Below are 22,930 nucleotides of genomic sequence, written 5' to 3'. Positions count from 1 at the left end.
AGGGAACAACAGAGGAGGAGATGGTTGGATGGCATCACTGAGTCAATGTACATGAGTTTGAGTAAACTCCGGAGTTGGTGATGGACAGGGAGGCCTGGTGTGCTGCAGTCCAAGGGGTCACAAAGAGTCGGACACGACTGAGCGACTGAACTGAACTGATGGCCTATTTCATGGCTTTAAAAATAAATTACGAACTTTACACGGACACTGGGTTGACACCTTGCCAAGCATGTTTCTTCCCTGAGAAATGGATACAAAGCAGCAGCAGGAGGCCAGTGACTCTTCCTCATGGGGAAAGTAACTTTCCACCCCTCTGCCCCAGCCCCCATGCTTCCTCCTGGCAAGGAAACAGTATTCATAGATAACTGCAGCCGCCTTAATCCTGCCTTCTCCCACCATAATCCACCTTTCTGACAATACTAGTTTCTAGGAAAGAAAAGATCTTTCTAAAATTCATTGTTTTATTTCCACAATTAAAATATTGTATTAAAGAAGTAATACAACTTAGCCAAAGATGTTTATTAAAGGGGACACCATATACAGTAATATAGTTAAGGCACATGACGAAGTTTTGGCATTAAACTGTGAATAAAAAAGACAAAACTATCCCAGTCGATTTCAGAATCTATCTCATGAGTCCAGGTAGTTTTAAACGTTTCAGCAGCACCAACACCAACCCGCCTCAGGTGAGGCGCGGGCGTCAGGCTGTGGAGACCCCCTGCTTCAGCAGCTGCTGCCTGGTGTACTCCCAGATCAGCAGCGCCCCACTCACGTGGACATTGAGGGAGCGGATGATGCCCTGCTGAGGAATCTCCACGCACACGTCCAGCTGCTGGATCAGATTCGCTGGAATCCCTTCACGTTCGTTGCTGATGAGGAGAAATGGAAGAAAGGTTAGTTTTCTTGTAAAAAACAATTTTTTTTTTTTCTTAGACATCCTGGATATTACTGGAAGAGAAAGGTTAACAAAATGAAACAAGTCTATGGTACTAGAAAAATAAACAAGAGTGTAACAAGGTTTATGGGTTGATTCTGTGTTCACCGGACCATCCCCAACAGGTAAAGTAAAAGGAAAGCCTGGGGGGTGGGGGAGTGGGAGGGGATGGCGCTTTTCATAAACCTTTAAGTCAGAAGTCAGGTGTGGGTGTAGGATCAGGAGCCCAGGTAACATTGTAAATCTTCTGAAACATTTTCGAGACAGAGACTCAAGACAAAGCTCTTACCCCAACAAGAGTAAAGACTTCTCAGGGAAGCAGTACCGGGTTAGGTCTAAACTTTTGGCAGTCTGTTCCACACCCACGATGGTGTAACCTTCTGCCTTTTTCTGTTGCAGATAATCGATCAGCTGAGGTGGTTTTACCTTAGTTTAAAAAGAGCAGAATATTAAATTGTTCATTTACCGCCCTGCTGGGAGTAAAAGAAATAAAAAAAAAATTCTGATGAAACTGAAATTTGTTAACAGGAAAAGGACAGAATTATACACTATAAAAAAGAATGCTCCCAACATCATATACATTTATAAAATCAGAGTGAGTTACAACAGGACACATTTTACTAAAAAGTCTACATTATTGATGATTTCTAAAAATCTAATAGTGTGAGAGATAATAAAAAGGAGAACAGAGTGGGCTGTATTTTACTTTTTAGTATTATTTTTAAACTATGACAGGCTGGACCACTGCAACAGGATTGACAGGAAGCCAGAGTACTAGAAAGAGTCTGGTGAATGAAAATTTTAATAATCAAGCACTTTCCACCCACCTCCACTAAAGGAAGCCACTGTTCTGCTGAAACACTGAGGTGCTGAAACTGCTTGTCTCTGACACACTGAAGGTTGCCCAATACCAGCGCCGCGGCCCCGAACACCTCACAGGTCCGGCACAGCCCTGAGCGGAACAAGCGGGGATTACTGCCGCCAGTCCAAGGCCACGCCCACCAGGACCCGGGCGTTCCTCGGAAGCTCCCGGAGAAGGTGGAACGTGGACCAGAGGCCCCAAATGGCACTGGGTTGAGTATAGGTTTTCAGGATCAAGACTGTCCTTTTACCTCCTAAATTGGTTGGCTTATCAATGAGCGAGGCCACTACAATCAGTCTGCTGATTGACTTTCCAAGTTTAGCAGCACGATCCTGAAATACCAGCTCCAGGTCCAAGTCTGGAACATGGTTCTTCCACGGGATAATCTTCTTCTGAACATCAGTCCACTCTGACTGGTTATCTGCTTCACCTGAGTTGGAACCTGGGAAGGAAAAAGAAAATATAAACCTCTATTTACTTACATGCATATATATATATGTGTGTGTGTGTATGTATAAGATTTACTTTATTTGTTTTTGGCTGTGCTGGGTACTTCGGTTGCTACACACAGGCTTTCTCTGGCTGTGCTGAGCAGGGGCTACTCTCCGCTGCGGGGCACGGGCTCCAGGCCGCGCTGGCTTCTGGAGTCTGCGGCTCTCAGGCTCTAGAGCGCAGGCTCAGTAGTCGTGGTACAGGCACCGAGGCACGCGAGATCTTCCTGGATCAGGGATCAAACCCGTGTCTCCCGCATTGGCAGGAGGATTCTTAACCACTAGACCACCAGGAAAGTCTCATATATATTTTTTAAGAGCTTAAATGAACAGTTTAAAATGAGATTTTTAACTAAAGAACTTTAGCTGGATTCAGATACAATTGCCATTTTCAATAATAGTTGCAAATATTCAAATTCAACTCTACTAAGCAAAATACAACAATTTATGAAAATAAAAGATGCACATTTTTTCCATGTTCAGTTCAGTCGCTCAGTCGTGTCCGACTCTTTGTGACCCCGTGAATCGCAGCACACCAGGCCTCCCTGTCCATCACCAACTCCCAGAGTTCACTCAGACTCACGTCCATCCAGTCAGTGATGCCATCCAGCCATCTCATCCTCTGTCGTTCCCTTCTCCTCCTGCCCCCAATCCCTCCCAGCATCAAAATCTTTCCCAATGAGTCAACTCTTCGCATGAGGTGGCCAAAGTACTAGTTTCAGCTTCAGCATCATTCCTTCCAAAGAAATCCCAGGGCTGATCTCCTTGCAGTCCAAGGGACTCTCAAGAGTCTTCTCCAACACCACAGTTCAAAAGCATCAATTCTTAGGCGCTCAGCCTTCTTCACAGTCCAACTCTCATATCCATACATGACCACAGGAAAAACCATAGCCTTGACTAGACGGACCTAAGTTGGCAAAGTAATGTCTCTGCTTTTGAATATGCTATCTAGGTTAGTCATAACTTTTCTTCCAAGGAATAGCGTCTTTTAATTTCATGGCTGCAGTCATCATCTGCAGTGATTTTGGAACCCCCCAAAATAAAGCCTGACACTGTTTTCCATGTTAGCATACCCAAAATTTGGAAGCATCTTAGAATCCTTAAGTCCCACATCCATAGTTTGGTAGCATTTTTTCTTAGACATACAGAAAATAATGCTGTATCTTGCGAACAGTGTTGTTAGATTGGAGTTTTCTGTAGGAATACTCTATTCCAGAAAACAACATAAACAACTTTTATCTTATTTTACAAGTACTTGGGGGCCCTTTTCTAAAATGAGGACTATTCTTTGAAACAATTCTCTCTTCACCAACTCGCTGAGCACACAAAACATACTGACCTGTCTGTGTGTTCAGGTCTGAGATCCTCCTTCCAGGCTCTTCCTCAACCCTGTCCCAGTCCGAACCTGACTGAGCAGACGGGGGCACTGAGGTTCCTGGGGACGGAAGAGACCTGACCCGGACGGTGATGCAGTCCTATACTGATGGCGTGCTCACATAGGGAGGCGTTACTAAAGGGGGGGACGGCAAAGAGCCAGACCCAGGAGGGCTCCAGGGAGGGAGTGTTGGTCTGCAGAGCAGAGCATGGGAGGGGCGGTGCAGGCTGCAGACATGGAATGTGCACACACGCAGGCTGCGGCAGGACAGGGCTCAGGCGGCCGCAGCGCTGTAGGGCTCTCACAGCAGTCAACTGATGGAGGCACATGACTCAGACCCGGTCCTAAGGACTTTGTGTATAATGATAAACAATTTATCATATAGATAGGAGGCAGTACAGGGTTTTAAGAAGACGTTAACAGTACTGGTCTTGTGTTTTAGAAAAATCCTCAAAAGTGATGTGGAGGAGGAGAAGCTAGGGATGGAAAACCATTGAGAGGCTTTTGCACTAGCCCAGCAAAGACAAAAAGTCTCAATTAAATGATGCAAGAAGGGCTGAAGAGGAAAGGCAGAGTTGCCAAGCTCTTGTAACAGATAGACATGGCAAGAGACAACAGGAAAAGAATGACTTCTGTGAGAGCAAGCAACCTCACTGATAGAAAGGGAATACTGAGGAGGAGCCTCTGGGTGGAAAGCTAATGTGAGTTTGGATACTGAGTTTAAAGAGCTTATAGAAGAGCTGGTGCAAGCATCCAGCAGGCTTAGGAAAGAGGCTGGGAGAAACAAAGATCTGAAAGGTGCAATTACACAGGTGGTGGTTTCTAGCTGTAAAAAAGTAAAAAATGTGCAAGGAGAGCAAACAGAATGGGAAGAAAAAATGAAGGCACCTAGGGGATCCTAGTATGTAAGTCTCAGCATAGAAAGAGAAGAGGAACTAAAATCCCTCTTGATGAAGGTGAAAGAGGAGAGTGAAAAAGCTGGCTTAAAACTCAACATTCAAAAAACTAAGTATATGGCATTTGGTCCCATCACTTCACAGCAAATAGATGGGGAAAAAATGGAAATAGTGATAGATTTTATTTTCTCAGGCTCCAAAACCACTGCAGATGGTGACTGCAGCCATGAAGTTAAAAGACGCTTGCTCCTTGGAAGAAAAGCTATGATAAACCAAGATAGCATATTAAAAAGCAGAGACATCACTTTGCCAGTAGAGGTCCACACAGTCAAAGCTATGGTTTTTTCCAGCCGTCATGTACGGCTATGTGAGCTGGACCATAAAGGTTGAGCACTGAAGAACTGATGCTTTCGAACTGTGGTGCTGGAGAAGACTCCTGAGAGTCCCATGGACTGCAAGGAGATCCAACCAGTCAGTCCTAAAGAAAATCAACTCTGAATATTCACTGGAAGGACTGATGCCGAAGCTCCAATACTTTGGCCACCTGATGTGACTCATTGGAAAAGACCCTGATGCTGGGAAAGACTGAAGGCAGGAGGAGAAGGGGACGACAGAGGGTGAGATGGTTGGATGGCATCACCAACTCAATGGACATGAGTTTGAGCAAACTCAGGGTGGAAAGCTAATGTGGGTTTCCATTATCTCCCTTGGGTGATATCTCCCTGAGTGGGTTACTCAGGGAGATAGTCATGGACAGGGAAGCCTGGGGTTGCCAAGAGTGGGATGACTTAGCAACTGAACAACATAGAAATCATATTGCAATATCTCTCTTTACCCAAAACAAACAGAAAGACCTCTGCAGCCTTTCCCCACTCAGTAACTCCTCATCCCTCTCCACAGTGGGACTCGAAGCAGATGTCAGGATGTGCTGCTGCTCCCTTCTCTCCTTCCCAGCAGGCTGTCCCTTCCAGCTCTTGTCGCCAGTCTTTTGCCCACAGATCTTCACATCTGCTGATCTCTATTTTAGGGAAGCTCTTCCTCCAGGCTTTGCCTCAGTTGTTCCCACTTCCTGTCTGCCTCTGCTCAACTTCAGCTCCTTGGTGGTGGTGAAGTCACTAAATTGTGTCCAACTCTAGCAACCCCATGGACTGTAGCCCCCCAAGCTCTTCTGTCCATGGGATTTTCCAGGCAAGAATGTTGGAGTGGATTGCCATTTCCTTCTCCAGGGGACCTTCCCAACCCAGGAATAGAACCTGGGTCTCCTGCATTGCAGGCAGATTCTTTACCGACTGAGCTATGAGGGAAGCCTGAAAAAGGTCTTTTTAATCCTCTGTCACACCTTTACTCTGCTTTATTGTCTCCACAGGACTTTTTTGCTATGACATATTATCCATTGGTGTAGGGGTGTGCTCATCTAGGAATTAAGTGCCCTGAGGGCATGGCCTTTGTCTTAACTTTCAGCCTGTTGCAGGCAATCAGTAAATCTTTGTAGACTGAGTAAATAAATTTAAGGTGACAGTATTAAAATGCATTCATGAACATCCACAGTATTTGATTAAACAATGCACATTCCCAGAACTGTCCTCCAGAGTTAAAATCTAAGGGCGGGACTCAAGAATCTGCACTTTTAACATGTTATCCAAGAAATGCTTAAGAACACTAAAATTTTAGAGAAGTATAAATTTAAGGGACAAGTGGGAGAGCTCAAAGAGAGGAAGAAAAGTCAGACTGAGGAGGAAAATCAGGATAGCAGGAAACAAGCAAATAAATGCTACATAAAGTCAGGCAGAAAGTGAAGAGGAGCTAAAGAGCCTCCTGATGAAAGTGAAAGAGGAATGAAAAAGTTGGCTTAAAGCTCGACATTCAGAAAATGAAGATCACGGCATCTGGTCCCATCACTTCATGGGAAATAGATGGGGAAACAGTGGAAACAGTGTCAGACTATTTTGGGGGGCTCCAAAATCACTGCAGATGATGACTGCAGCCATGAAATTAAAAGACGCTTACTCCTTGGAAGAAAAGTTATGACCAACCTAGATAGCATATTCAAAAGCAGAGACATCACTTTGCCAACAAAGGTCCATCTAGTCAAGGCTATGGTTTTTCCTGTGGTCATGTATGGATGTGAGAGTTGGACTTGAAGAAAGCTGAGCGCCAAAGAATTGATGCTTTTGAACTGTGGTGTTGGAGAAGACTGTTGAGAGTCCCTTGGACTGCAAGGAGATCCAACCAGTCCATTCTGAAGGAGATCAGCCCTGGGTGTTCTTTGGAAGGAATGATGCTGAAGCTGAAACTCCACTACTTTGGCCACCTCATGCGAAGAGCTGACTCATTGGAAAAGACTCTGATGCTGGGAGGGATTGGGGGCAGGAGGAGAAGGGGACAACAGAAAATGAGATGGCTGGATGGCATCACTGACTCGATGGACGTGAGTCTGAGTGAACTCTGGGAGTTGGTGATGGACAGGGAGGCCTGGCGTGCTGTGATTCATGGGGTCACAAAGAGTCGGACACAACTGAGCGACTGAAATAAACTGAACTGAAAGTCAGGTATGGTAAAGAAGTAGACGAGACAACTTCTGCTTTTCTGAAAGAAGCCACAGGGATGGTTCTGGGTTAGGGGAAGCAAAGAGGACAATGTGAGTGACAGAAATGCGGAGAATACAGATCACTACTACACATCTCTTAAGGTTCATTGTGGTTTTAAAAATGGGTGTAGGACTTGATCCTAGCTTTTGGGAGGGCAAGCCTGACTGAGAGGAGGAAGGAGCAGGAGGTGATCAACAGGGAAAGGCAGGTCCTAGAGAAAGCTGCAGGGAAGCGGGTGTGGCTGAGGGCTGGAGCCTAGGGGAAGATCTAAGAGGTAAGTGATGTCCAGCCACATGGAGCGAGAATGGGAAGCTCGGCTTCATTCCCAACAGGGACAAGAGAAGAGACTGCTTAATTTGGCCCTTAAAAAAAAAAAAAAAAAAAACACTCTTTTTTTCAGAAATATATAGTAGAAGGCAAAGAACAGAGAAGATTTCAGCTTTACGTAGTAAAACAGATGAGGCTCTCTTTGGCTTTGAACAGCAAAACCAACTGACATTGGCTAGATTAAAGTACTAGTCAGGGGACTTCCCTGGTGGTCCAGTGGTTAAGAATCCACCTTCCAATGCAGAGGACATGGGTTTGATCCCTGGTTGGGGAACTAAGATACCACATGCCTCTGGACACCTAAGCTCTGTGAGCCACAACTAGAGAGAAAGCCTGAGTGCTGCAACGAATACCCAGTGAAGCCAAAAATAATAATAATAAATAATTTTAAAAGCCTACTTCTAAAGTAAATGAATAAATAATACCATACTTCTAAAACCAGGACAGAAGTACCCGTCAGAGTGACACCACACTGTCTGTCTTTTCTCTCACAGGGGCAGCTGAGGTCAGCACATCAATGAACAAGTGGCCAACTATCGTTTCTAAGTGATATACATCCGGGAGCCTGATCAGGCAACACGGGGAGAAGAAAACAAAAATGCTTACCTACGTCCTGCTGGGACCAGTCACCTGGTTTTAGTTGACACAGTTGAGTTGTAGAAAGGTACCACTGAAATCCTGCATCTAAAGGAATGTCAGTGAACCTGGTAAATTTACCAATGGCAATCCATTCATCCTCAGTAAGGCCGGAGAGGCGTGGAAGGATGTAGAATATCGTCTGAAAGGAGAATTGTAAAATCTAAAATTTTTGCCCCTTAAAAATAATAAAGAAATACATGATAAAATGTTTAAAGTACAACTTATTATTACTGATATTTTCTTCCAAACTATCATGTCTGATCAGATTACATCCTTTCATTTGCATCTTATAGCAACTGTCTTATCTAAATTTATTATCTTCTCTAAGAAATTAAGGGATTGATTTGGAAATCCTTAAGAGCAGGCAGATCTTCCGCTCCAACATTTCTTACTGTACATACTACATACCATGCTGTGGACACAAGCAAAAAGTGTTTGGGAACTGATCGGCATTACTGTTGGAATGGTATTTAGATAAATACTGTTTATCGACAAACAAATACTTCCATAAGCAAACAAATTCAAGGTCCTGTGATGCCAGATCTTTACCCTCACTGTCATTATACAGATTTGGAATCCAGATTTGCATCAGCTGTATCTTAGCTGTGTGATGTCAGATAAGCCATTAGCCCTTCTTGGCTTCAGCTTCCTCATTGATAAAATGAGGGTAAAATCAGGTTAAACAGCACATGGAAGCGATTTGTAAACAGCAGTTACTCATTCATTACATAACGATCCCCCTTCCCTTTTCTTACCTATGACAAGAAAAGTGAGATCCAGAAATCCTCAAAGGGGACAAGGCAAGTAAGAAGCAGAAGCACAAGGGGCAATTTAAAAATGAAATAACAAACTTACAACATTGTGCAAGTCTTCATAAAAGCTTTTAGAATTAATACGGTTTTCTTTGTTAGCAATATTCATGCAAACTTTAACTGGCTTGGATGCAACTAAGTGTTTATTAAGTAGCTACTAAGTATAGCTCCAAATGTATAAAGAGAGTTCTCATGAGCCATTATTTTATTTACACATACACAGTTATGGTTCATATAATTAATGGACAATAAAATATATTAAATATATGAGGGTGAGGCAGTCAAAGTCAGGATGAAGGAAGAGGGGAAGCAAGGGACTTACTCCTGCTGGAGAAGTGAATAGAAAAGGCTGACTTAGCACTACAGAGTTATTAAGAGTCCTTCAGAAAGATGTCAAACAAAGCATTCTGGGCGCTAAAGGACATAGAACAGAGCATGTTAAAATATTTGAAAACTCCTAAATAATTTTTGCAATGAAGCAACAGAAACCACACAATAATGTTCTATGATGAATATCTCACAATAAACAAATCTCTATATTTCTTTTTAAAAAGGCCAGCTTATTAGTAATCCACACACAAAAATAACCCAACAGCAACAACAAAAACTCTTATGCACAGTAGCTTAAGTTACTGATACTTCCAAGTTCCTTAGAGGAAAGGTCCCAGGTGGGTTGTGTGTGCGTGTGTGTGTGTGTGTGTGTGTGTGTGTGTATTTAAATTTAGGTCACACAGTTAAAAATCAAAGGCAAAACATGATAATTACAGTTGAAAAAGGAAGAAAGCAGTAATCATTTACATAAATTTTAATAATCTCTATATTGTTAACTAATTCACATGCTAACTGTAATAAATACGTTTATGCTTCTTAAAATTACATAAGCACATTATCTATTATGATCAGTGAGGTGATGGATCATTTGCTATACAATTTCAACCATCCAGAACCTAAAATATGCACTTAGAAGAGTAGATCTTTTTGATCTTTCATAACAGTGGGCTTCATACAACAAATCTCACCTGCACAAATGTTTTCACTCATTTCCTTTTAATGTCAGAACAGATTTCTGTTCAGAGTGAAATATTCCCCCTTCCAGTGTTTACAAGCCAGACACTGCCTGAGAAACAGAAAGTGAAGATGACTAGCCAATTTTCACTGCTGAAGAGCGAAGCGCGAGCAAGCCGCCTGCACACGGCGACAGAATAACACTGAGAACGTTACAACGTGACGGCGGTGTTGCAGGGACAGTTAGCCTCATTATATAAGGATGCATCAGGGCTACAGACACGGAAGGAAATTCACACGTGCTCTTCTCTGCTCACCTCCAGACAGTAATCCTTCAGCGGGTGGAACGCTGTGAAAAAGAAATGCTCCTGGATGCGTTGCCAGTTTTTCTTCACGCTCCTAAGGGTTAAAAACACGTCTGAGGAATAGAACGAGCGAATCGCCTCTGGGAAGAAAGAACACCAGTCAAGTCTTAAGCAGGCACTGTGGAATTCAGAATGTGTAGGAAATCTGTGAATTTTGCCCCAAGATTTGTACACCTCTATCTTCAAGGTTAAAGCCTTTTAACAGCTGATCCTAAATGCGATATTTTGAAATAAAACCTGAAAAACAGACAAAGAAATTAAATATCTCTCTCCCAGTCCTACAACAACGATTCAACAAGAACGAAAACCAGGTTTCTGCTTCCTCAAAGAGATGGCGGTCAGTGGATTGGAAAATCGCATAACAGCTACCACAGGTACACTTCTCATGCCGGGGGAAAAGGAATCCTACAAGGGAACTGTGTAAGAAATCTAGGCTGGGAGTCTTACGTCTCCCTCTGGCCATAGAGGCTTTTAAATTTTTTTTTTCCAGGAGAGAAAATCATTACATAGGTCACTTTTTCTACTCTGAAGATTCATGACACACAGCCAAACAGTAGCAGTGTTCATAAGTCAAACAAAAGTAATGCAAGGATTTAAATTCTTAACTTTAACAAGCACACACACAATATAGCAAAAAAACAAAAATTTGACAAGGCTGAAAAGGCAGAAGAGGTAGGAAAAAAATTATAAAACATGGCCCCCAGAAGGTTTTGGGTTAAATTCATGATCAACAAACCCCAAGCTAAAGCAGGAATTTCAAGACGCCTTCTCCGCTCCCACCAATGTACCTTCTTCACCCCTGAGTTCCAGTCTGTCCTGTCACTGAAGACCAGGCCTCAGTATCAGTGGGGTAACAAATAGGAGACCTGAGATGAGAGATCAGCCCCCTCCTTACACAGCTGCTGGCTCTGCCCCTTGGCTTTCCAAAGCCTCTTCAAGGGACAACACCCCAGTGCATGTCCAAGCTCCCACCCCCTGGGTTCTGCTCTGCACTATGCACCCCTCCCAACTCCATCCACCGCAGCAGTGTTTTATGCTTTAGTGGGGACACTGGAGGGGTGACAAGCACATGGCTTTAAAGTCAGATCGTGCTGCTTCTCGGTGGTTCTTTGACAGTAGAGGATGCTAACATTCAGCTGCACTGAAGAGAAACATCTCAAGATAAAGACCAAGAGTTAAAAAAGGCAAAAAAAAGTCAATGATGGAGCTGACAGCACTTAGAACTGTAATTAAACTGCACAGCAGTGAGCGGCTTAAATGCTCCCTGACCCGGGCTCTGCACACCGCAGCCTGTGATGTGCTTAAGAGAAGCTGCTGCGGCCGGGCACCCCCAACTCCTTGGCTGGGCACCCCCGATGCCTCTCCCCATGCTCTGCTGGACCAGGCACCCCCGACTCCTTGGCTGGGCACCCCCGACGCCTCTCCCCATGCTCTGCTGGACCAGGGGAAAGGACAAGGCCTGCTTACCCTGCTCCGTGCATGTTTTCCACTTGACTCAGACTGGATTCAATAACAGAAGTTAAAGCCTCAAGTTCTTCAATGTGTAACCCCTTACACATGCTCCAGATTTTCTTAAGAGCGACTAACGCATACAGTCGAATGCTGAAATTGTGGTTGAAGCACCACTGCAGCACGATAACAAGGGCTTGCTTCAGAATTAGTTTCTGGAAAGAAAGAATCATTCTTCACATGTAAACCAGGACCATCTGACCCTCTCCTGTAGGACCAAAAACAAGGTTACAGATGATGGAAACGCTACAAAGTCATTCTCTTTCACTGGTTTTGCATCATCATTCTCAGACAGGTTAGAGATACACTGGCATGGCCCTTTCCTCAAGAAGCAAAGTATCCTCCCAGCTCCTCAGTTCTTATTTATGATGGTGCCACACATTTCCCCCATACTCCAGTACCGAGGTCAACCTGAACAAAGCACTTTCAGGCTAACTATAATATAACCTGTATTTAAACAGTCTCCATCACTTATTACCTTACCATGGGCTGAAAAAGTTAGCAATATTCTTCAAGAGCTCTACTTCAGGTGAACTTGAAACTACTTGTAAGGCAAGCTATCCCATCAAAGTGCTGTTTTCCCTGGTCTTTGGTCCGAACCACTCTGTTTTCCCTAGTGGTGACTTTGGACCCACATAACATTGATTGGCGGCAGGAAAATTAAGAAGTGGGGAGAAGAACAGTAAGATAACTTAAACTTCGCTATAGTCATTTTTAGTGAATTCACAGATTTTTCCATCTTCAACAGCCTAGAGATTTTATACAATAATAGTCCCTAATCTGTAAAACCACACAGTTCAACAGAGACTGAATGGCAAAGGAAGTGAGGTGAAGTAACGTGGAAGCCAGATGGAGTCACACATTTGATAAAGTATCAGGAGCTACCTTAATGTTCCTGCTAAATGGCTCACCAGAAAATGCTCCTGGCTGCACCAGGCTAACAGCCTGGCAACAGTGCGGTTTTTTGTCTATCTTATTTCCCTCAACAGACTGTAAGCAAATCTCTCCCTTGCACATATTTAAAGCAGAAAGATAACACATAATAGTATCTGATGTTAGAGATTCTTACTCTTACCAGGTGTTAGCACAAATTTTCACATGACTGCCATCTGGCTGCCAGACACTGTAACACACCATTGATTTTAAGATACTATGATGGTTTTTCAGGTTAAAATGTGTTGGGGAGACTGGTCTGGTTTAGGATTGATGAAAAAAGGTTAACCACAAATTTGACTGTTACTGTGTTTAAAGACAACACTTTGAAAAAGTCTAGGAAAACTACTCCCAGAATATTTTTATTTCAGACAGTTGACTGTTGAACAACAGGGGTCTGAACTGTGCAGGTCCACTTACACATGGATTGTTTCACTAAATGCTTCCTACAGCGCCACCTGATCAGCAGTTGGTTGAATCTGCAGATACAGGTGAGTAACCTTGTATTATGGTGACTATAAAGCTATATGTTGATTTGCCACTGGGCAGAGGGTCAGTGCCCCTAATTCCTGTGTAGACTGAGGGTCAACTGTATTTTCTCCCAGAGTTTACAACACTGCAGTGCATTCTCTGCAGATTCAATAATACAGAATCTTGCTCTAAATCTTAGTTAGTTAGTTCAGTTGCTCAGTCATGTCTGACTCTTTGGGACCCCGTGGACTGTAGCATGGCAGGCTTTGCTGTTCATCACCACCTCCCAGAGCTTACTTAAACTCATGTCCATCGAGTCAGTGATACCATCCAACCATCTCATCCTCTGTTGTCCCCTTCTCCTCCCATCTTCAATCTTTCAAGCATCAGGGTCTTTTCCAATGAGTCAGTTCTTCGCATCAGGTGGCCAAAGTATTGGAAATTCAGCTTCAGCATCAGTCGTTCAATGAATATTCAGGACTGATCTCCTTTAGGATGGACTGGTTGGATCTCCTTGCAGTCCAAGGGACTCTCAAGAGTCTTCTACAACATCACAGTTCAAAAGCATCAATTCTTTGGCACTCAGCTTTCTTTATAGTCCAACTCTCACATCTATACATGACCACTGGAAAGATCATATCTTTGACTAAGACAGACATTTGTTGGCAAAGTAATGTCTCTGCTTTTTAACATACAGTCTAGGTTGGTCATAGCTTGCCTTCCAAGGAGCCAGAATCTTTTAATTTCATGGCGGCAGTCATCATCTGCAGTGATTTTGGTGCCCCAAAGATAAAGCCTCTCACTGTTTGCATTGTTTCCCCATCTATTTGCCAGGAAGTGACGGGACCGGATGCCATGATCTTAGTTTTCTGAACGTTGAGTTTTAAGCCAACTTTAAGTCTTACTGGCAGGCTTCCCTGAATTCTTCACAGTTGCCACAGTGATGAACCAGAATTAGTTAGGATCTCTACTGATCTAGGGAAGATGCTCTAAACCTGAGGAAGATGAAGAGCCGGCCTTCACACTTTGACTAATGACAGCATTTCATATAAACCTTCAAGAACACAATGGCGTGTAAATACTCTGACCATAAGTTTCTTGGTACAAGCATGTGTTAAGTAAGTCCACAGTTACATATAATGAGGGAAGTCTTATTTAAATAATTTTACACAAACGCTTATATGAAATTAAGAATCCTATCATTACAAGTTGCCCATTAATATGTGCTGAGGTAGACCTCAGTGTGTGTGTGTGCATGTGGGCCACACCTTAGTATGCCTCTGTGTCAAAGTGCATCTGTCATTAGCGGGAAGCAGAGAAGCTGCAAAACACACAAGGAATACCCCACATGAAAAAAGTTCATACAGATATATAAATTCTATTTTGATGGTCAAGCCTGAGCTCTTCTTATAATAAACAATTTATACTCACCTTTTCCAGGATATTTTCAGTAATGATGTCCAAATGTGACAAAACTGATAAAAATGTACAAATGCTTGTTTTAAGGTTTTCTTCACCCTGAAAATATATCAGATACACCAAACCATCATTCACAGCTGCAGAGAACCCATGTCCCTCAAGGCACCAGGCTGGATGCCATGGGGTTGGTGATGAGAGGCCAGCTCCTCTCTGATGCAGCCATGGCTTAGAGGGGGAACAGATGAGCACAAGCAAATAAAGGACAGGAATGACCTAGAGCCAAATGCCCACAGCGCAACCCTCAGCAGACACAAGGGCGCTAGACACTCAACCAAGGATTGAGCAAGGGTGGAGGTGAGGGTGAGCTCACTGCAGGGTCGGAAGGGCGGGGTGTGGCAGGGGAAGCAGGAAGGAAAGGGAACAAGTGCAAATGAAGAAGACAAAGACACAGGCAAACAGGAAGCAAAGGCCCCCAAGTGGAGGGGGGACAGCAAAGGTTAAATACGGGACTGTGCAGGCCCTTTAAAAAGTCACAGGGAAAAACTGCTTGTAAAAGTGTTAAACCAGAATTTGGAAACCTTCTCGGTAAGTGATTTGGAATTACACATTATTTTAGCAATAAAAAACTGACGAACGTCAGGTAGACTGGAGACTATAGACTCTACAGTTCAGAAACTGCTCCAAGAGGAACATTTGATGATTAATCCCTTTATGTAAGGAGTAGTTACTGCATGTCTTCCATGGACCAGTAACTGTTGCAGAAAGAGGGGAAAACAAAAATAGGTAAGATTCTTGCCTTCATGGAGATTAGAGTCTTATGGGGAAGAAAGGTAAACTCCAATCAAACAATAAATTAAAATTCCCATTATAACAAGAACTATTTCTCTGCTACAAAAACCCATACTAAGGAGATCCAAAGTACTCAGGGAGATAAGCTTCCTTTAAGAAAAGACACAAAGCACATGTGAACTTCAGTCTGGAAAACTTCGCTATGCAGGCAAAGATGATAAAGAAGACCATTTCAGGCTGGAGCATGGTACAAACAGCCTGGTGATGAGGAGGAAAGGTACTCAGGTGATGAGAGGGGTACTCAGTCACCTAGGGGTCCCCAGTGAAACAAGCTTCCCCACACTCATGCCCTAATCCAGACCCTCCCCCAGCTGGGGGCTTGGTCATGCATCTGCTCTGGGCTGATGAGCCATCCGAAAGCAGGATGTGATCAGAGGCCAGGGGAGCATGAGAACACGGAGATGCATCCTCCTGAAATGCTCATTCTTGGAACCTTGTGCACCAGAGAGAGGTCTGGCCTCCCAGCTGGAGACATGTTGAGATAGCGGTACCTGGCACCTCGGCTGGCCCCACGACTGCGGCTGAAGTGAAAACACATGGGGGAAGAAGCCGTTTGCAGCCCCCAGCCCAGCAGACACCACATGCAGAATCACCCAGCCTGGCATAACCAGGAAAAACAGTAGATAGGTGGTTACAGCAGAGGAATGAGCAGCTCAGCATCATTACCAACAAGGGATGAGAAATCATTTGGTTAAGGAGAGACTGTGTATAGAAGGGAGACTCATTGTTCTTATCTCTAAGATCAAACAAAGACACTGCTCAGTAAATAAAAATATAGACGGCACCTATTTCCCACATTTTTTAATAACAGAAGCCTTTTCCATCTTTGTTTTGTTGGAATAGAAAAGCTCTCAAATAAAAATTATGCTCTACTCAAGATAAATGCCAGAGCTTTCTGTCTCCTAAATTAATTCAAATCCTGCAAACACAATTTAGGATGTCAGTATATTAGGGGCAGTGCAACAGAAAACATCTATAAAGTGAAACAATGTCCCAACATAGCCCAAATCTTTTCATTAAAAAAACATGAAAACAATTCCTCTACTTACATAAGAAAAGCAGTTCCAGAACTTCGGAAGAAATTGAGGGAATTTATGAAGAATCAGTATAATAATCCATTCTATAAAATATTTTATGGATGCCTGATTATTGATGAAGCCAGCCTGGAAAATCTTGTCAATAATTGTATTCAAGAAATTCTGAGAAAAATAAAGTTGACAAATTAAACTGTTATCATTATTAACTTTAAAATTTGAGCTATAATTAACGTATAAAAGGTGAAGGTTTACAGAATGTTGGTGCAATGCATTTATTTACCGCAATATGACCATCAGCTCTGCAGCATTAGCTAATGCCTCTATCATGTCACACAATAATTTCTTTTTTTGTGATGGGAACAATTCAAATCTAGTGTCTTATCAACTTGGAAATGGCTATTAATATTTTTTTTGGGCCATGCTGCGTGGGTTGCGGGATCTCAGTTCCCTGAACAGGGATTAAATCCAGGCCACAGCAGTGAAAATCTGAAGTCCTAACCACTGTGAATGGCTATTAATTTTAATTAAGAAACAGTCACTATTAAAAAAAAAAGCTTAAAGTTTTATTGTGGCATAAATATATGTTAAAATGTTATAATAAAATACTAATGGAAAAATATATTAAGTGGGACCATTTAAATCAGTTTCCAATTTACTTCCATGACACCTGTCTTAATATTCTATTAAACTTCTGAATAACTTTAAGAACTGAAATACATATTTTAAGCAGCTTACTTCTCAGTTTTAAAGAAGCACGTAACAGCTTCCATATGAAAACATTATGCTTAAAGGTACAAATATAATTAACATTATACCTGATCAAATTTGGGGAAAAGTACAAGCAGAATCTGCCATATTCGGTTTTTCACCCTGTGTTGTTGAGAGTTCACATAGTATCGAGTTCTTGATTTGGACACCAACTCATCCTGGGAGGGAGGAAGGGAAGAAGGGGTCAAGGTTAAACTATCTACTGAATTTGTGAGTAATGAAAACAAAATCAATGACAACTTCAAGTTTAAAAGGCATAAACTGGGCACAGAAGCCTATTATTTGAAAGGTAGAAGGATAAAAAAGACACTTTCTTATGACACTGTATTTTTCCTTATGACATTTTTTAAAGTTTCCTTTCAAAACAATGCATTTACCTGCTTTTGTTTTTTAAACTTATCTTCTTTTAAAATTAGAAAAGGAACCATACGCCTGTGCTTAATATGAAAGTACTTGGAAATGTCCTTCTCTCTCCTCGTGCCCCGTTAGGGGAGGTGAGGGGTCACGTGGGCGAGAGGAGACTGAGATGTTACCTTACACTTAAGAGTGAAAGTGTTAGCTGCTCAGTCGTGTCCGACTCTTTGCGACCCCAGGGACTGCAGCCCGCCAGGCTCTTCTGTCCATGGGATTCTCCAGCCCCTTGACTACGTAAGTCTGGAAAAATGGGACCTGCAGGAGAGCTGCAGCGCCAAGCGCTTCTGCGTTATCAGAGCTCTCTCTCCTGCCTTCACGGTCCGTTTCGTCTAAACTCAGTCAAATGCTACGTTTACTTTTGTCACGTCACTGCCAGTGCTTTAAGCAAGTTAAGATACTTTAGGCTAAAATAGAGCATATTTACTTTATCCAACAGCTTGATTGCAAGATCTTCCATAAACAGCTTATGAGACATATTTGAGCCATCTAATAAACACAGGAATTTGACAGCACAAATTCTCACATAATGGTCTTCTCTTTTGGTACTAAAATATATAAAATGATAGATGATGTTAATACATCTTCAAATTAAAAAAAACACATGTAAGATGTTAGTTTTGAAATATCAAAACCTTAAGTAGCTTCATATTTAATGACAATTTAGGATAAACACTTAGGATAAATTTAAATTTAGGATAGACAGTGGAAGATAAAATACATCAACAGGAGCGCCTGTACAAAAAGTCTGAAAGAACCCAAATTTACCCAGACTTCTGGTAAAACAATGCACACAGTGATACTGGGTCAATAATAGCTTATCTGTGGACAAAAGAGATCACAGCTCATGACACGGCTCCTGGAGGACCACAGACACCTCCTGCCCAGAGGCCAGAATACACATCAGCATCATGCTCTGCTCACTGTGCACTGTGAATGCGTGTCTCTAAGTGAACGGCAAACTCAGGAAACACTGTGTGTGCTGAGGAGCCCAGCATTTTCAGTATCCAATGTGGAAAGATAAATTCACTGAAATCGTTAGTAAGCATTTCCAAGTCCATTAAAACTGTTATAATGTGAACGAGTGTTATTTTAAATTAACTACGTCTGTCTAGTAGAAATCAAAATATTTTGGAACCATCAACTGAAAATTTTTACTTATTGTCATACTAAAGCAGCCAAGAAAATAAAAAATTAATTAAGACAATGAGCAATGACAAATGTATATATTTAATGAAGAGTGGCAGATGGTTTAAAACACAAGTATGACTCTCAAAATAATTAACTTTTGGTAACTAGACACAATTATCATTTATTGTCCTAAACTCTAAACTCATGACAATACTATTTATAAACACCTACACATACAAAGTTTTGAAAATTATGTGAGAAAATAAAAACTTTTAAAAACCTCAATGATTTTAGCAGTAGATCAATCATAGGTTTATCCCAGACATCAAAACTTTAGAGTCTATTTCAACTAATTTTGTTTTTGCGTGAGCATAGGGATTGGTGAATAGTGATTTTTAACGAAAAAAGAATAAACTTGTGCTCTGATGATCAGTCCTCCACCCAGAAAAGAGGAATAGGGATTGTATGCTTCCCATAGTTGTTTCCTTATTTATGCTGGACTTCTGCACTAATTTTTAAGTTTATCAAATTTCAGTAAACAGTGACAGGTCTGAAGAAAATATATTAGCAAGGGAATATAATTTCTAACAACTGTGAAGGCTCATGCAATATCTTACACAGAATATCTCTCATGTGTTATATTTTGAATATTCCATTTATATCAAGATATAGAAGACCCACCACACTTACTTTTCAATAACAACATTTGCTGCGCACTCATGTCCAAGATTTTCTATGAACGTCTGTACATCCTGAACAAGTCTTTCCATAAAAAACATGCAACAAAGAACAAGTTTTAGAGGAAAAAATTAAAGCCCCAAATAAAAGGTTAAGTAATATTTTTCTAATTGAAAGCCTTAATATAAAGGCACTGCTGCTGCTGCTAAGTCGCTTCAGTCGTGTCTGACTCTGTGAGACCCCATAGACGGCAGCCCACCAGGCTCCCCCGTCCCTGGGATTCTCCAGGCAAGAACACTGGAGTGGGTTGCCATTTCCTTCAATGCATGGAAGTGAAATGTGAAAGTGAAGTCGCTCAGTCGTGTCTGAATCTTACTGACCCCGTGGACTGCAGCCCACCAGGCTCCTCCGTCCATGAGATTTTCCAGGCAAGAGTACTGGAGTGGGGTGCCATTGCCTTCTCCGCTAATATAAAGGCACAATTCTACCCAAATAGATACCTAATATAAAAAATTATGAGAGGCTGCAATAATGGCACCTTTTACCTTTGATCACGCCGAAACACGGTTCCAAATATACATGCCTCAAGGACAAGTTCACTGTAATTTTTAGCAATTGATAAAGACACATTGGAAGCAGAAACTACCCAAGATCTGCAGCAATAACTTATCAGGATATTGAAGACTCCAGTTTTTATAGCAGACATTTCAATTATCCTGTACATAATCTGGAATGAAATACAACAGTTACTTTATCATTTGATCAATCAAGTTTTTTTCTTTTTAATCTGTGTTGCCAAAACTTGTTACTTGAATGGCTTCCAAATGATAGTTTCAACATAACCATAGTCTAAAAAATTAAAAACTCTTTTATCGTTTGAAAGATGAAAACCAATCACGGAATGCTAATTTTTCATTTAATACTAAAAATAAATAAAATGTTATTGATACTGATTTCACCCAGAACTTTCCCAGAGGAACAACTGTCCAAAGTGAATAGAATGAAAGGCAGAAGAAACACCTCACCCTGGACATGTTCAGTTTTCTTTACACTTGCCAGAGGCTTCCCTTTCCCCAAAGCAAAAGAAGCCACCATCTCTAAGTGTGTGCTGTGCGGCAGGAAAGGACAGAGGCCGCGCAGTGAAGGCAGGGCAACGTACGGACTTGTTTTCCATCGCCCCCTTTGCATCTGGAGTGCATGTGCATCCCAGGCACGATGCAGTCCCATTGCCTTATGTCCCCTCCTGCGCACCAGTGACTGTAAACACAAATGGCTCCAGAAACCAGAAAGACCTTTCAATAAGGTTATAGTCAAAGAAAGATTTCTTTGTACGAGAAAAGCAATGGCACAGATGCACTGACAAATGGCATCTGAATTTGCCCTCAGGGTCCAGAAGAAATCAAGCCGTGGTTGGAGTGAAGCAGCAGAAAGGGTGTGCCCACCTGAGTCAAGTACTGGGCAACACCCAGCTGCTGCTCTCATGCAGAAATGACCAGAGCTGGCCAGTCCTGCAATTTTCCAAGAGAAGAAGAAACAGAGATTTTTGTGCAAATTTCCCAATTCTTAAAAGCTGGCAACTATTTAAAAATTTTTAATTTGATTAGATGAACCAAATTTGGAAGGCAGATATGGTTCATGGGCTACCATTTTGCACCTACTCCTTTATATCTAACAGATTTTCTTGTTCTTACCTATGATACTAAAAGAGGTTCAAAATATTTACTGACTGAATGAAAAAATAACAGCAAACTAATATGGAGTTACAAATATACCTCTCCTCTTCCTTATGTGCTACAAGCTACACAAATTAAAATGAAAACAAAAAGTTCCCTCTTTTCTCTAAAGTAATTAGATTCTTAGAAACCGAAAGTAGAATGGTGGCTTGCCAGGGGTGTGGGGGGAGGGGTGGAAGGGAGTAATGGGGACAGAGGTATGGGCATTTTCATCTCAATTTTTTAAAAGTTACCTCTTTTATTTTGAAATATGCCTGGCCTTTGATTTTTGCAGCGATGGTAAGAACTTTGGGATCAAAAACAAACTGAACAAAAGCTTTAAAATTAGACCAGAATATCAGCTGAGTGTTGCTTAAAGAGGCTATGATTTTCCATGCCATGTCAAAAGATTCTATGCAGAGTGATTCAGAGGTGGTCAGAAGCTGGTAGGGGAAAATAAAAAGAAAGAAACACATGATTATCACAATTTCAGAAACTGATGTCTGTTCCTATGGTTATTCTTCAATTTATGTCTCATTATATCTTACCTTGGGAACCAAAATTTTCATACAATGGAACACAGGTAAGACTTGCTCAGAAGGCAGAACTGTGAGGGCTTCTAGCGCAGACTGCAAAGTCCTTACTGCCATTGGAACAGCAGGTAGAGTGGGTTCCAGAACTTCACCCTCTGAGGCTGGTATAAGGGTGTGACATTTTCTCAACAAGAAAGAGAGGCAGACCCACTGATCATGAATATACTGTGCAACTATTTTCCCCCATCCTTGGGAAGATGATGACTCTTCAAAAAAACTGAGAAAAAAAGTTAAGTCACAAACTCCATACTTCCTTAGGTCTGTCTCAACTTCTTCTGCATGTAGCAGTACACTATCCTTACAAGGGGAGAAATTAAACAGTCATTATTAAATTATTCTGTCTACCAAAAAACAAGGAAACCGCAGAAAACTCAATTTCCTAACTACTCTGAAAGCAGGTGTTTTCACTCACTTTAAATGCTTCACTGAAAACTAAATGCAGAAAAGTTAATGGGATTCCAGTAATAAGGGTGAGTGACCACTAATTACTTCAATGACTGAGACAAAAGTGGATTTTTAAACATTAGCAAAAAGAAGCCTTTCGTGTACATGCTGCTCTCCACGTGGTGAACGCACCTGCTCGCCTCCTCCGTGTGGGGCTTCTGCAGAGTCTGATTGAGCTGGAGTGATGAGATGAGCGTTTCTGGGGGACCCGCATCCAGAGAGTCCAGCTGTAGCTCTGGCTTCTGGCTGAGGACCTCACACACCATGGCCAAGGCAGCCATGCTAGCGGCTCTCTGCATCTGTCTACCCAGTGTGGGCTCCTGGGGAGGAAATGGGACAACCTTTTGTAACCAGTAAGGACGTGAATTCCAGTCTGCCGGAATCTCGTGCCCACCTTTTCTGCTTGGTGCCTGCTGCTGAATATCAGAGGGAAAAAAAGGAAATCCAACATACGTTGCTTGGTTGTACCATTTCTGTACAAACTGGTGGTGAATAAACAAAGTGGTAATAAAAATTCTGCCGTGTGTGAACCGAGAACTTCCAGATATCCAAGCTGGATTTAGAAAAGGCAGAGGAATCAAGAGATCAAATGACCAACATCTGCTGGATTACAGAAAAAACAAGGGAATTCCAGAAAAACATCTACTTCTGCTTCAATGACTATGCTAAAGCCTTTGACTG

General features: G+C 42.1%; 1 protein-coding gene across 3 annotated transcripts in view; it reads right to left on the bottom strand.

Annotated features, from left to right (window-relative positions):
- Positions 1–459: 459 nt before the first annotated feature.
- Positions 460–22,930, bottom strand: part of LOC120860506 (probable methyltransferase TARBP1) — a 64,111-nt gene continuing 41,640 nt past the window's right edge. Inside the window, exons 15-31 of one of the 3 annotated variants that reach the window (XR_005720342.1) lie at positions 22,382–22,569; positions 21,761–22,022; positions 21,467–21,655; positions 20,046–20,227; positions 19,513–19,584; positions 18,119–18,239; positions 17,328–17,438; positions 16,525–16,674; positions 14,639–14,725; positions 11,762–11,958; positions 10,247–10,328; positions 9,944–10,041; positions 8,080–8,251; positions 2,047–2,238; positions 1,762–1,886; positions 1,224–1,360; positions 460–869 (exon numbers count right to left, since the gene is read on the bottom strand). Coding sequence is in view for 2 of the 3 variants with exons in the window: in XM_040236338.1 (XP_040092272.1) it covers positions 701–869; positions 1,224–1,360; positions 1,762–1,886; positions 2,047–2,238; positions 8,080–8,251; positions 10,247–10,328; positions 11,762–11,958; positions 14,639–14,725; positions 16,525–16,674; positions 17,328–17,438; positions 18,119–18,239; positions 19,513–19,584; positions 20,046–20,227; positions 21,467–21,655; positions 21,761–22,022; positions 22,382–22,569 (2,436 nt within the window). In the remaining variant the exon portion in view is untranslated. Of the gene's footprint in view, positions 870–1,223; positions 1,361–1,761; positions 1,887–2,046; positions 2,239–8,079; positions 8,252–9,943; positions 10,042–10,246; positions 10,329–10,397; positions 10,532–11,761; positions 11,959–14,638; positions 14,726–16,524; positions 16,675–17,327; positions 17,439–18,118; positions 18,240–19,512; positions 19,585–20,045; positions 20,228–21,466; positions 21,656–21,760; positions 22,023–22,381; positions 22,570–22,930 lie in introns of those variants that run through there. The other 2 variants (XM_040236338.1, XM_040236339.1) reach the window with 2 other exon arrangements.

This window comes from Oryx dammah, unplaced genomic scaffold, assembly GCF_014754425.2.
Source record: "Oryx dammah isolate SB20612 unplaced genomic scaffold, SCBI_Odam_1.1 HiC_scaffold_11077, whole genome shotgun sequence".
Lineage (NCBI taxonomy): Eukaryota > Metazoa > Chordata > Mammalia > Artiodactyla > Bovidae > Oryx > Oryx dammah.
Note: the sequence above shows the minus strand (reverse complement) of the source record. Positions and strands in the feature narration are given on the sequence as shown.